Consider the following 13,727-nt stretch of genomic DNA (forward strand, 5'->3'; position numbering starts at 1 on the left):
CTACCATAGCCCATAGAGCGCCTTGTGCAGTTGGAGCACCCTGTGCTCCGCTCCCTTGATGGCAAAACCCAGTGGTTGCCTGACAAAGACTATCTCTACTAGCTCGGCATTAAGGAAGGCTGATTTTATGTCTAGGTGATAGACGTGTCAGTCCTTCACTGCTGCCAAAGCCAGCAGTAGTAAGATAGACTCAATGCGCGCTACCAGCGCAAAAGACCTCCTCGAAGTCGATGCCCTCATGCTAGACAAAGCCTCAGGCGACGAGGCATGTTTTGTGCTTGACAATGGCACCACGCTCGTCCTACTTGACCTTATACACCCACTTTAGGCCGATCGGACGGCATCCTGGAGGTGGACCAATGAGCTCCCAAGTCTTGTTTTCCTCAACCACCTTTATCTCCTCCAGCATCGCCCGTCGCCAATTTGCATCACGCTCCGCCAGTGTAACACCCTCGATGTTACATTGTACAGTTTTTGCTAAAACACTGCATGAGCATCATACTTATGTGTAAATGTGTGTAACATAAAGTATAAATCAATGTACAACACTTGAAATGTTCCTCCAAAACAAGAAACAAATGTTACGCTTTATGTCGCTTAATATTGTTTAGTATTCTAAGAGAATTTTTATTGAACAAAAATGCTATAGAACGTTTGTGCGAACTTTGATAAAGTTTGTAGTACGAACTTCATAGGCGACAATGAAATGCGTGTGGTCGAAGACGAGGTTCACTAGCTAATATGTCAAGAAGCTCAGAATTGGAATTCGACGCAAAACCGTTCGAGGTTTATTCATTTCGCGTTAAGTCTATAATTGGGTCAACGAAGCCATGTTTGGCAATTTTTGTAGAGCGATCAGCTTAGGAAGTGGCAAGATGTCATGGCTTAGGTTGATAGCCCTATGTACCCTCTTGCGTATAGAAGAATTGGATTGGCATTTGGACCATCGGGTAGGATTTTGCAACAGCTTTAAAAAGCATGCACATCACATAGTTTCAACCAAAGCTAGCGCTAGCCGTGGTCACCGCCTCTGCCTCGCACCACTGCTGCCACCGCTGGACGCCAATGAGCTCTATCGAGCCAGTCGCGTTGCCACTACTGCGCTTGTGCGGGCACACCATGCGTAGGCTGCCGCACTAGCCATCCTGTCCACTGCCCTCACCCTTCTGGCTATGCTGCGCTGCTTCTCTAGCATGCCACGTATGCTCCCGCACCGGCCACCGTCGCGCCTGCGTGTGTATGCCTGCGTGTTGGTCCCACACTAACGGCCTGGGTCTCCTGCTGTCGTGCGCTGGCACACGGCACACGCGCTCGCTAGGCTCGGCCATGCCTGGTGGCTCCACTCCTCCTTCAGCATGTCTGCCTATGGTTGCTGCTTGTCGTCGCGTCGTGTCGTGTCGCTTGCACTGCGTGTCGTCTAGCGCTGCCGTCCCGCCACTACTTTCGTTGACATCGACTGTGTGCGCACGTGGGCTCGTCCTGCTTGTCTTGTCCTCACGCTTGCGCTCAAGGCCACACCAAAGGTGCCAGTCACGTCGCCTGGAAGGTCACCAGCCAAGCCACGCCAAAGCCGAATCGATGCGCTGGTCCTTTTTGGTGTATCATGCACATGTGGTGGTCGAGTGGAAGGATGACACCATGCCAAACCGGTCACTGTGGTGGTGATACAAGGGAGGGGCACCAATTTGAAATTCTACCATCGCTGGCCGCATAAGTCCTTAGGCGTCGCCACTACAATTGGCCTCACCCACTCCACCATTTTCCAATTAGCTGTGCCCACTATGAGCCCGAATAGTTAGCGTGTGAGTGAAGTCATTTAGGCTTTTGTTTAGCCTAGAGTGAGGTGAGGTGGGGCGTTCCCCTCGTGGCGGTCCACCATGGCCGCCAGAGCGGGCGCATGGCTAGAGTGTGGTGTGGTGCTTCGCCGTTTCAATTGGGATGTGCCTTGAGTAATAGTTGACTTGGTTATCATGCCCGTGTAGTGGTTTCGCCGGTGGAGCCATGGGTCACCGGAGACACCGGCGCTATGCTCGTCGGGAACCAGAGTCACCTTATGTTTGTGGTTGACTGTCTTACCGAGCCTTATGCCTTCGCCTAGTCTGTCCGTCAAGCGTCTAGTGAGGACCTCTTACTCCTAGAGTAGCTGGTTGACTCGATTAGGGCAGAAGTTTGCCAGTGCGCGTGGCCATCCTCGGTGGATGTGGGTAGATTTTGTTTCCATGGCTAGCATGTTTGAAGGTATTAGCAGACCAATTAGGACTTCTACATTATTTAATGTAGTCTGCAGATGGTCACCGAGTAGTAGAGGCGTTCGAATAGGTGGTTTCACCGGCGTCGGGCTACCATGACTAGACACCGTCGCGGCATGTGGCCACACCTGCGTGGTGCGCCATTCTAGGCGTGTGTTACCTTGATCCATTGTGCATGGCACGAGGAAGCTCATGGGGATGCTGGTGTGTGTCAGAGTGGTTGGTGCTCATCGACGTTTGGCCGGTGAGGTCACGGCTCTATTAAGTCTAGCCAGGGATGTCGTGACGTGAATTTGAAGTAAACCAAGGGGCTAAGTGCTAGAGTCAGTGAGAGGAGGGAATAGTGAAATGGACTACATTGCCATTTGATGGGAACCCGAGGGCTCTTTTGCATGATGTGGTGTGCGCGTGGGTCTTTTTCCTCGTGGGCCGCTGGCGCACATGGGCTGTGCCAAGCTGGGCAACACTGGTGCACTGCGTGAGTGCGCATGCGAGAGTCATGGGTTGGGCCGGATCGCTCGCATGGGCCGTAGAGTTAGAAATCAGTTTTCTATTTTTCTGTAAATTTTGTGCATATTTATTCAATATTAGTTTGATCTAAACTTTAATAAATTGCAGTAAATCGTGTAGATGTACAAAAAGAAGTGAAACCAATTTTGTTAGGTTCGCAAAATTACCATCTACTTGTTAGTATAGTTAGATTAAAGTTAGCTATGACGATAGTAGTTTCATAAATTCAAACTAAAGAGCTTAGTATTATGTAGATTAATATTGTAGGAATATTTGTGGAAAATTGATGATAGCTATAGCTATGAAAATTTTACAGTAGCCTCACTAGATTATTATGTACTTGCTGTAAATTTTGTAGCCCTAGAGTAGGATGATAAATAGAGTAGCTATTACCCTTGCTTTATCGTATATAGCGTAAATTGGCATTAGGAGTAAGAATACCTATAGTTGCTATAATAATAATTCATACTTCAAACTTGTTATCGATAACAATAGATAGCTTAGTATCATGGTCGGTAGTACTAGCTTAGTAGTTAAACATATATACTTTTATTTTAAGAGTTGTTATTGTATATTATTAAGCATTGCATCATCATTTCATGCATGTATATCATGAGCTGGTAGACTTCGTGCCCGTCGATGAGCAAGAGTATGACAAGGTGATTGAGGAGTACGAGGAGGAGATCCTCATGCAGGAGGGAGCCCCGAAGCCATTTGGTGCTGACCTTACTAACCCGTCACCTGCCCAAGGCAAGCCTCGGTGCATAACCTTTATTTTAAATGATCACTAAATATATATATGATGTGTATTTACGTTATAGGCATTTTATGAAAACCACATGCATAAATATATCTACCTATGAGTCCTACTAGTATAGGGCAAGTAGCCGCTATGCTCAGGATATCGGTAGCGTGAGTAACCTGCCGTTACTCACAAGTAGGTGATAAATATGATCACTCCTGGTAAAATATGGTAAAGGTGAATGGTGACCGAGTAGGGATATAGTTTGGGTATTGGTGGGTGTAAAGGGTTGTGTCCTGCGGCCAACAGGGCATAGCTCGGTTACACTTTTTCCTTGTCTGTGTCGATTAAGAACCGGTCATTGCATATGGCTCTAGGCAAGTCATAGATTTATTGTCCCGAGCACATACTTGGGTATGGGCGTAGGGAAGACTTATTGCTCTCTTGTCGTGGATCTGGCTCTTTCCGGACTGACTGATTGGAGGTAGAGATGGTGGAGGTCCTTGCACCGCCCTAAGTCCAAAACTCAGGAGTGGGGGCTTGGAGTCCAAGTTTGGATGGGGACCTAGACACTCAGGATAGGAGAATGATGGGTTGGTCCTACTTATGCCTGGGGTACAAGCAGGGCATGTGTCTTGGGGCACCCAACTAAGGGCATTGATTTATGAATCGCCGGTGTTCCGGCAAGGCTTGTCTGCGGTTTAGCACCGTAGTAAGAACTGAAAGTTGAAAGGAGAAGAAATGGAACTGATTGCTCAACTCTTGCTTGAAAGTAGAACAGGTGCTTATATAGATTGGATAGCTAATAACTTAATGTAGCTAATAATAATAACATAAGTAAGGACTCACTATTAGTATTGCTTTCTACCCAAAAGAAACCATCAAACCATAAAGCTTATCATATTCCTTGGAGTCAGGAAACTATTCCCACTAGTCGGATAAGTCTTGCGAGTACATTGTGTACTCAGGGTTTATTTACCCCTGTTGCAGGTGATGCATGAGAAGTACCATTGTGTGGAGGGTTCTTCTAGTGGGCTCAAACGGAATCCTTGTTTCTATCGCTAGATGTTTATTTAAATTCCGTTGTTTATCATTCCACACTCTGACATTTGGTAATGTAATAATGTACTTTTTAAGAACTTCTGATGTATGAAATGAACCTATATTGTAACTCATTCTCATTATTGGATCCTTGGGAAAAATGTGGATCTTTCAGGTTCTCCCTTGGGGTGTGCCCGATGGATACCGCTCGTTGTAGCCTGTTTTTGGGGGTGTTTAGTGTTTGGTGGGAGACGAGCACCTCTGTAAGCATGCTATTTCGAGCGGTTTTGCCACAGCCAGTGCGAACGTGGGTGGTTCCTCTGAACTGACGAGAAGCAGCTCTGAGTCATTGAGTAGCCAACCCACCAGGCCTGAGGACCCTGTGCCACCGATGATGTCGTCTAGCCTATAGAACCGCACCTCCTCACCATTGTGGAAAGCATCCACGAACTCTGTGATGTCGCTTGAGGGTGAGGTGAACTTGATCGGCATCGATGGAGTCCCTTGTTCCATAGGAGGGGTCGACATAGCACCTAGAGTGCTCGGCACCCCGGCTGTAGTGCTCGGCACTACTCCTGGACCGCTTGTCACCACTTTTGGAGTGGTTGGCACCATTGCAGGAGTGCTTAGCACTAGTCTTAGAGTGGTCAGAACCACTGCAAGACCTCTTAGCTCTGCTATGGGAGCATTCGGCACATGTCCTAGAGTGGTCGGCATCACTACAAGACCGCTTGGCACCCTTCCCGAAGTGCTTGGCACCCCTTCCAGCGTGCTCAGCACTACCCTAGGAGTGCTCGGCTCTGTTGCTGGAGTGGTCGACACCTCCTCTCCAGTGTCTCCACCACCATGGGTGACCAAGTGCTCGATGATGAAGGTGCTGGTGAAGCCGCCAGCTTCCCCCATGCCTAGATTGTCCTAGTCCTAGGACGTCTTCTTGTCGAACACGACGTCGCATGAGACAACCACCTTGCCTCTACATGGGTCATAGAACCGGTACACCTTGGTACCTTCCTTGTAGTCTAGGAGCGTCATCAGTGTGCTCCTGTCCTTTAGCTTGGTGAGGACCGGCTTCGTCTTCCTAACATGGCCGATGCAGCCGAATGTCTGAAGGAAGGACACGCTCGACTTGTGCCCATACCAAGCTTCGAATGGAGTCATGCCCTTCAGGGCCTTTATGGGTGCACGATTGAGGATGAACACCGTTGTGGTCACCGCCTCACCCCAAAACCTTGCCGACATGCTATTGACCTTCATCATGGATCGAGCTATACTGACCCCCGTCTGGTTCCACCGCTCCACCACGCCATTCTACTATGGCGAGTATGATGCGGTGTGGTGTCGCACCACACCCTGATCTGTGCAGTACGCAACGAACTCCACCAAAGTGAATTCGCCGCCGTGATCAATCCATAACACGCGTAGCTTCTTGCCGCTCTTTGCCTCCGCACGTGCCTTGAACTTCTTGATTGCCTCCGCCACCTTGTCCTTGCTTGTCAGGAGTTGCAGCCACATATAGCGACTACAATCATCCATGAGCAGGAGGAAGTACCATCGACCACCGTTTGTGACATGTGTGATTGGCCCACAGAGATCACCATGGATGAGCTCGAGAGTGTCCGCCGCATGATACTTGGCCGCCTTTGGGAATGATAGCCTCCTCTATTTCCTGGCCAAGCAGCTGTCACACAGCTCGCTTGTGTGCTTGATGTGGGGCAGCCCTCGGACCATCTTCTCAAGCCGACCAAGCGCGTTGAAGCTGAGATGGCCGAACCGGGCATACCATAGCCACGGCTCCTTGGTGTGCCGTGTTGTCAGGCACACCGGGTGCTCCACCTTCAAGTTGAGCAGATACAATCAATTACATGAGCATTTTACCTTCGTGAGAAGATGCCGCTCCCGATCTCGAATCATCAGGATCCTGCTCTCGATCAGTACATCACATCCGCACTCACCCAGCTGGCCAATGCTGATGATGCTTGAACGCAGCTGTGGGATGTAATATACATCCGTCAGCGCACTGTGCTCGCCATTTTGGCACCTAAAGATGATGGTGTCGTGCCCTCGGATGGCCACCCTTGAGCCGTCACCGAACTTCACCGTGTCGGTCATGTTACCATCGAGCTCGGAGAAGCCTTCCTTAGAGCCCGTCATGTGGTTGCTGGCACCAGAGTCTAGGTACCAATGCTGATCCTGTTCGCCACCCATACATCCGAGGTAGACTTGGGCGCGTGGTTCGTCGAGGTTGACAGCCTTCAGAGCCTTATCGTGCCCTTTCACCACCATCACCTCTCCCTTCTCCTTAGCCTCAACATCGTGCAGTGCATAGAATGTCGCCATCAGGAGAGTGGCCTCATCATCCTCATCAGCCTATGCTAAATGAGCCTCAACCTTCTTCTCATGCTTGTGATTTGGACACTCCTTTGCCCAATGGCCCATCTTCCCGCAGCGCCGACAGGCGTTGGGGTCAACCTTCTTCTTCTTCTTCTCTAAAGAAGCTTTGCCGCAGTGCTTGCCATCGTCACCGCAGCTGGAGGATGCTTTCCTAGACTTCTTCATCCAGGCAACCTACTCCTCCTCTATCAGCAGCAGCTTGCTGCTGTCTTCTATGCACTCGTCCACCGCCCGCATATGGCCTATCACATCCTCAATGGTGAGGTGGACAAGTCCAGCATCGTCTCTATGGAGAGAGCGATCTGGATGTACTTCATCAACATGGAGTGGAGGTACTTGGAGACTGCCTCTTCTTCATCGATGGTGACGTCGTGGCTCCTCAGTTTGCTGATGAGCGACTACAGGCGGAGGGAGAAGTCCTCCACCAACTCACCATCCTTAAACTTAAGAGTGGCGTACTCCTGCTTTAGTAGCTGGGTCGTCGCCTTCTTTGCGAGGTCGGAGCCGACGCGCATCGCTGCAATGGTCTTCCACGCCTTCTTAGCAGAGTTCTTTACCCCCAACGGCTCCTTGTACTCCGCTGGCACAGCAACGAGGATAGCCTCCAACGCTGACATGTCATTTTCTTTGTTGTCGGTGCCCTTGTCAATAGCATTCCAGAGCCGTCGGGCTCTGAGCTTGACCTTCATGGTCACCGCCCACTCGCCATAGTTGGTGCGAGTCAGCGTCGGCCAACTGGTGCCGCTGATCTCCCGCACCGTGCGCACGACGACCTCCTATCGTGGCGGACCAGCCACAGCAGCGCCGCTGCTGTCGTCTATCTCCGAACAGTTCGTCATCGCCAATGGTTAGTCCGGCGATGTCGCTTTTACGGCTCTGATACCACTTGTTGGCAGCGGGATCTCTCGCACGGGTGAGCCGACCGCTCACCGGCGTTACCGACCATACACTATGGCTAGAGCAGAAGAAGGAAGGGAGAACAGAACATACATACAACACAAGCACCAGTGTTGGCCAGAGCTCTACAGTGGGAAGCTATATATACAACTCTACCCATCTAATTCTAGTGCACAAATATATCAGATTGTCATGCTGCTACAGTGACTAGATGTGACAGCAGGGCCGACTTTGACGTCTGCCTCTGCTGTGGCTACAGTGCGGCATGGGAGCCTTTCGACGCCTGCTCCTGCCACGGCTGTAGCAAGGTAGCCCTTTTCGACGCCTGCCCCTGTCGCGTGTACAGGGGAGCAACAGAATGTATTTCACGTTCCATACAGCAGATGATCTCGGTCACTGCTTTGAAACAAGCGGCTAAATAAATAATAAATTAAGATGAAACGACGACGGGGTAGATTCATAGATAGTAGCAGTAGTGCACAAGGCTGCACCGCTGCATGCGGTCAACGCTGCAACTTTTACATTATTTAGAAGCTATGAACGACACTGACGATCCATGCACGATCACACACTGTCAACCAGCAGAAGCGGAATTCGAAGCGTCGTTCGCTGGCTCTACTTGTTGCCTCCTCCCTGGTTGAGGCCCTGAAAGTAGCCCTGCGGGTTGGACTCGAAGCCGGAGCAGGAGATGTAGGCGCCGTCGCCTCCGGGTGCCTTCGCCATGCCGTCCCCGCCTGATCCACCGCCCAACTTCCCTGCACCACCATGCCCGGCGTACCCACCGCCGCTCTTGCCACAACCACCTCCTCCATCGGAGTAAGAGCCGCCTCCCTTTCCTCCGCCACTGCCGCCGCCGCTCTTGCCACCACCGCCACCTCCCACTATGGTTTCGAACCCACTACGCTCCCACTATCTAGCTTGGCGGGCCGTTCGTCCATTTACAGCCCAGTTAATCTCTTCCCCACCGACGGCCGCCGGCCCGACCCGTGCTTCGTTCTCGGTGCACCGAACCTCTGTTTGGCAAGCGCACGGGCTACTTGCATCGTGCATCACATGATTTTGTTCTCTTTGTTGGCAACCACCACAATCACAGGGGGGCGCACGCTTGCTTGTATAGTACAGGAGTTCCTCTTTTTTTTGTGTAAAGTATAGTACAGGAGTTCCATTCATACAAAAAAACGTCGTTGCTTTGAGCAACAACGACAGCTAATTCATCGATCGGTTGTGAAATTTTACATGTCGCCGTGTGAGGAAAAAAAAGATAAAATATACTTACTGTATATTATCGAAGAGAAAGTAAAAGAAAAAGAAAGGAGGAAAACATGGCGTGAATTGGATCACTGTATGTATGTGGGAGTATCATGTTTCTGTAGTCACATGTCATCTACCTTAATCGCATATTGGAGTGGAGATTGTACATTGGTCATGGCAGGAGGAAGAGCCAGCCGGCGGTGGCGAGGCAATTAATGTCAGTTAATAGGACGGGGGCTGTGGCGGCTGCGGCGTGGGTCACCGTCACCGTCACGGCGTCACCGGAGCAGCTGGATGGCCTTGAGGAGGACGGGCCTGAACCGGCGGACGTCGAGCCTGACGTCCTGCTTCCCGAGGTAGACGTCCTTGACGAGCGACCAGCTCTGCTCGTGGATGGGCATGGGGTCCAGCAGCACGGGGTGCGCCCTCGGGTACACCTCCGACAGCGTGCTCTCCTCCGCCGTGATGTTGTACTGCAGGTACCGCATGTTCATGTCCCGCGGCGGCACCCCGTACTCGTCCATGGCCAGCCCCTCCATCCGCCCCAGCGGCACCACCTGCACGACCACCGCGTTCATCGGCAGGAACACCAGGTTGGTCAGCCCGGACCCGTGCACCGCCACCATCGCGTCGAACGAGTTCACCAGCTTCGACGCGTCCGCCATGCGCGAGTGCCCTTCGTCCCCGACCCCGCCGGCGGCCTTGTTCTTGGCCGACGCCGTCGCCGACGACGCCGACATCAGGTCCGACGCCGTCACGTCGAACCCGACCTCCTCCGCCAGCGCCACGATCTCCGGGAGGTTGACGAACCGCCGCCGCGACCGGCGGGTGACGACGAGCAGCCGTGGCCTCCGCCGTCCGGCCCCGGCGGCCTCCTCCTCGTCCGTCCGGATGGCGTGCTCCCGCGGCAGCGCGTACCGCCACATGAGGAAGCGCTTGAAGTCGACCATGGACAGGTTCCGCGGCGCGCGGCGCGGGTCGATGCTCAGGTCCTTGTGGCTGCGCAGCCCGAGCGTGGCTCTGCGGAAGCACCGCACCTCCTCCCCATCGCTGTCCCCGCCGCCGAGGTCCACGGCCTCGTAGTTGGTGAGCCCGTCCACGATCTCCCGGTACTTGTGGAACCACCACGCCTGCTTCTGCGCCACCAGTAGCTGCACCTCGCCGCCCAGGTGGCGCGCCGTGACGAACAGCGGGATGATGTTGTCGTTGAAGTCGTGGTAGTAGTTGCCGCAGTAGCCGCCGTTGGAGTACACCACGGCCGGGACGTCGTGCCGCACCGTGCACGGCGGCGCGTCGCCGGGGGACACCACGCGCACCGTCAGCGTCGCGATGCTCCGCATCACGCGCGCCTCGCTCTTGCGCGTGTACGGCTGGATCGTCCAGCTCGTCGCGTTCATCCCGGGAGCAAGGCCCGTCACGTTCGCCGCCAGCAGACCATCGGCGCCGGCGGGGGCCACCACGAACACCTCCGACGTGCTGCCGCGGATGCGGATGGCGCCCTCCAGCTCGCACACGTCCGACCTCGGGTCCGCGAAGTCGCACCGCACACGGGGCTCCAGGATGGACTCCTCCTCCACCAGCTTGAAGCCTCTCCTGCCGTCCAGCAGCAGCGACGGGAACCCGGGCTTGCCTGGAAAACACCAAATTCGCCATCAAATCAGTGAATGCGACGCAATGCGTGATGATCGATCAAATGAAATGTCCCAAATAAACAGGCATACCTTTGGTGACCATGACCATGTAGCGATCGATGGCGGGGGAGTAGATGACGAGGAACTGGATAGCGCCGATGAGGAGGAGCAGCGGGAGGTTGCAGAAGGCGGCGGCCCTGCCCTTCTTGCTCCCGCTCCTCGGCAGCGGCGCCGGCGGCTTCATCTCCGAATCTTCTTCTTCTTCTTCAGCAGCTGCTGCTGCTGCTCCACCGCCACCACCGGCAGCTTTACAACCATAAAAACCGCAGAGCCGCTACGCTGTGCTTGACCCTGACGACGGCGGCGGCACTCATGAACGACGGAACGCTTTTGAAGCAGGGGGGAGGCCGGCCGGCCGCAGAAGTACGGTGCGATTAATTATGAGTAGACGAGCAGGGCGGAATTAAACAAATGCATTGTTAATCACCGGGAACAGCGAGGCAGGGCGGTAGTAGTGGCCGTGGAGAAGACAACACGATTTGAAAGGCAGGCAGATAGGGGTTTCATAAATTATTCGAAACAAATCCGCTCGCTCTCGCTCGTCGGTTGAAAGAAAGAAACCAACCAGACCAGCTGGGATGCGCGAGTTCATGGATACCACGTTTCGTCGCCGCTTTCCCTTCCCTTTTCTTTTCTTTCGTTTCGTTTTTTTTTCTTTATAAACTTTTTCTTTCTGCCTTGATTGATGATCAGGATGATCACGGGAACGAACTGATGCGGACTGACGTCGCATCGTCTTTTCCGGCTCGTCGCCTTCCTTGTCTCCGGAGAATCGACCCCGCGAGAAGCCGCTGGAACGAGCCGGCGAACCTGTCGAGGATCTCCATCTCCATCTCCACCTCCTTCAGATTTTTGCAGCCATCTCACCGCCGCCGTGATTGCGCTGAATGCATGCATTCGAATGCGGCCGGCAAATCTGCCACATTTGCAGGTAGGATCGTGAGGTCAAACGCGCGCCATGTGGGACGACGATCGCATGGCATCTTGGAAACCGTGTGAATTCAGAATTCAGAGGTCAGATCGGAGTTTGCAAGCCACGACAGCAGGTGATGATGCCACCGATACCGTGAATCCGTGAGTGATACGTGCTCTCCGTTTATTTGTCCTGTTCGTTTATACTGGTTTTGCTTATAAGCCACTTACCACCAAACGAACAGGCTGCTTATTTGTTCTCTGATCTATCGGTTTGGCATTTCCTGGAGGCTGCTCCGGCCTCCGGCACGAGGAAGTCCGGTAGCAAAGGAAAGGGAAGGAATCACATGACCAAAGGCAGGCAGCAACAGAATGACTAGATTAACCACACTGCGCTTGTGCTTGTGCTACCCTGCGTCCAAAAAAGAGTGAAAATCTAGCCGGTTCATTTTGGCTGGATTGACTTATAAGCCACGGCTGAAAGTACTACTGGCTGATTTAGTCTGAGAGGGAAACACTGTTAGCTGGTTGATAAGCCAAAGCTTATAAGCCAGATACAGACTGCCGAATAGTTACTTGGCAGAGGATTTCAACAATTTCAAATGTAACTTAATTTATAGAAAATAGTATCACATTTTCAGATAGTTTTATTATCAAAAGATATTTCATAATTAATCTACTGCTACTTATTACTCGAGAAGCTGAGAGTTCCTTTCTTTTGAGACCGAGGGAATACATCTTGTGTCTTTGCCAATTGTTGTAACATGGCTTAGGCGGGTGGCGAAGGCCCCTGGCAGCGGGGTGTCGCCAAGGCGTCTTCGAGCGTCTCGGGGCGGAGACCGAGCGCTGACTAGGAAATTTCCCGACCATGCTCGAGGGGTCATCACGGACTCCGCCAAGGCCAGGCACGCATCCCGCCGACCGCTCAGGCGGGCGTCTCCGGTATTACGGGCGGAGGCAGCCTTATCTCTAAACTAACCAAACAAACGAGCTTGCCTAAGTGTGCGCAGGTATTCAAGCGCGGGCGCTCGCGGTCAGCGCAAGCGCGCCAGCATGGCCCTACGCGGCCGGGCGGAGACCTACGGATGGTGTCTCCGCCCGGACCAGCGGGGACCCTCCAAGGCGACGGCGCGCCCCCGAGCCGGGCGGAGACCTGCTGGTGATGCCTCCGCCCAGACCGGCGGGGACCCTCCAAGGCGACAGCGCGCCACTGAGGACGGAGGCCAGCGGCACGGCGGAGACCAGCTGGTGACGCCTCCGCCCGGACCGGCGGGGACTCGCCAAGGCAACGGCACGCCCATGAACGCGGAGGCCGGCGGCGAGAACCATGGCCCCCGCGCGGCCGGGCGGATACCCGCAGAGAACGTCTCTGACCGTCCGGCGGAGACCCGCCGAGGGAGCGGCGCGCCGTGGGGGATGAAGGCCGGCGCCGGGGAGCTAGGCCTTTGGGCCGAAGACCAAGCTATAGTGGGCCGACTGCTTATGGAGGCCCATTGCTTGGAAACGGTGTGGCAGGACTGCCCCGCGAATAAGAGGCTAGCGGCAGAATATTCTAGGAATGTACTGTAGCAGTTGAGGGGCATTGTAATAAATTCTGTTATATGGTAGTTGAGTCCTATAAATAGGGGACACTTGTAACCATGGAGGATAGTTGGTGAACGAGTTAATGAAACCATAGTTTTTCACATCATCCCCTTACTCACCACTATCCCCCCTATCGTTCGTACCCCGAGCCTCCGCCCGAGGCCGGCCGTCAGACGGACGGAGGCCTTGGTCTTCGCCACGCAGGTTGAAACATCTAGTTTCAACATTGGCGCCCACCGTGGTTGAGCCAAGGAAAACCAACGATGGCAGGGAAAAGAAAGACCACCACCAGAGCAGCAGCGACCATAGGTCAGCGAGGAAGGCCTAGGCACAACATTCGTAGCGCCTACGCAACCTCGCCAGCAGAGGATGACACCAGAGCAGACGCCCAGGGTCAACCACCGGAACCCCAAGACCAAGAGATTCAAGATCTGGAGGCCCAACCAAACTCAGCCATAG

General features: G+C 53.4%; 2 protein-coding genes across 2 annotated transcripts; both read right to left on the bottom strand.

The window, feature by feature from the left end:
- Positions 1-6,201: 6,201 nt before the first annotated feature.
- On the bottom strand, positions 6,202-6,879 carry LOC136526534 (uncharacterized). The gene is made up of 2 exons (XM_066519171.1): positions 6,418-6,879; positions 6,202-6,375 (listed from the first exon to the last, which is right to left on the bottom strand). Exons 1-2 carry the CDS (start codon positions 6,877-6,879, stop codon positions 6,202-6,204), a joined length of 636 nt encoding a protein of 211 aa, XP_066375268.1.
- A 2,209-nt stretch (positions 6,880-9,088) lies between these two features.
- On the bottom strand, positions 9,089-11,252 carry LOC136529548 (beta-1,2-xylosyltransferase XYXT1-like). The gene is made up of 2 exons (XM_066522626.1): positions 10,803-11,252; positions 9,089-10,711 (listed from the first exon to the last, which is right to left on the bottom strand). The coding sequence occupies exons 1-2, from the start codon at positions 10,954-10,956 to the stop codon at positions 9,360-9,362; spliced, it is 1,506 nt and encodes a 501-aa protein (XP_066378723.1). The 5' UTR covers positions 10,957-11,252; the 3' UTR covers positions 9,089-9,359.
- Positions 11,253-13,727: the final 2,475 nt, after the last annotated feature.

Source organism: Miscanthus floridulus, chromosome 19 (assembly GCF_019320115.1).
Source record: "Miscanthus floridulus cultivar M001 chromosome 19, ASM1932011v1, whole genome shotgun sequence".
In the NCBI taxonomy this organism is placed as follows: domain Eukaryota; kingdom Viridiplantae; phylum Streptophyta; class Magnoliopsida; order Poales; family Poaceae; genus Miscanthus; species Miscanthus floridulus.

Bases quoted from the DNA above. Each gene is read 5' to 3' on its own strand.
- LOC136526534 (XM_066519171.1), bottom strand. From the start codon at position 6,879: ATGGCGACATTCTATGCACTGCACGATGTTGAGGCTAAGGAGAAGGGA. The intron at 6,376-6,417 runs GTAAAATGCTCA...CTCAACTTGAAG, and splicing joins AGCGGCATCTTCTCACGAAG to GTGGAGCACCCGGTGTGCCT.
- LOC136529548 (XM_066522626.1), bottom strand. From the start codon at position 10,956: ATGAAGCCGCCGGCGCCGCTGCCGAGGAGCGGGAGCAAGAAGGGCAGG. The intron at 10,712-10,802 runs GTATGCCTGTTT...GGTGTTTTCCAG, and splicing joins CATGGTCATGGTCACCAAAG to GCAAGCCCGGGTTCCCGTCG.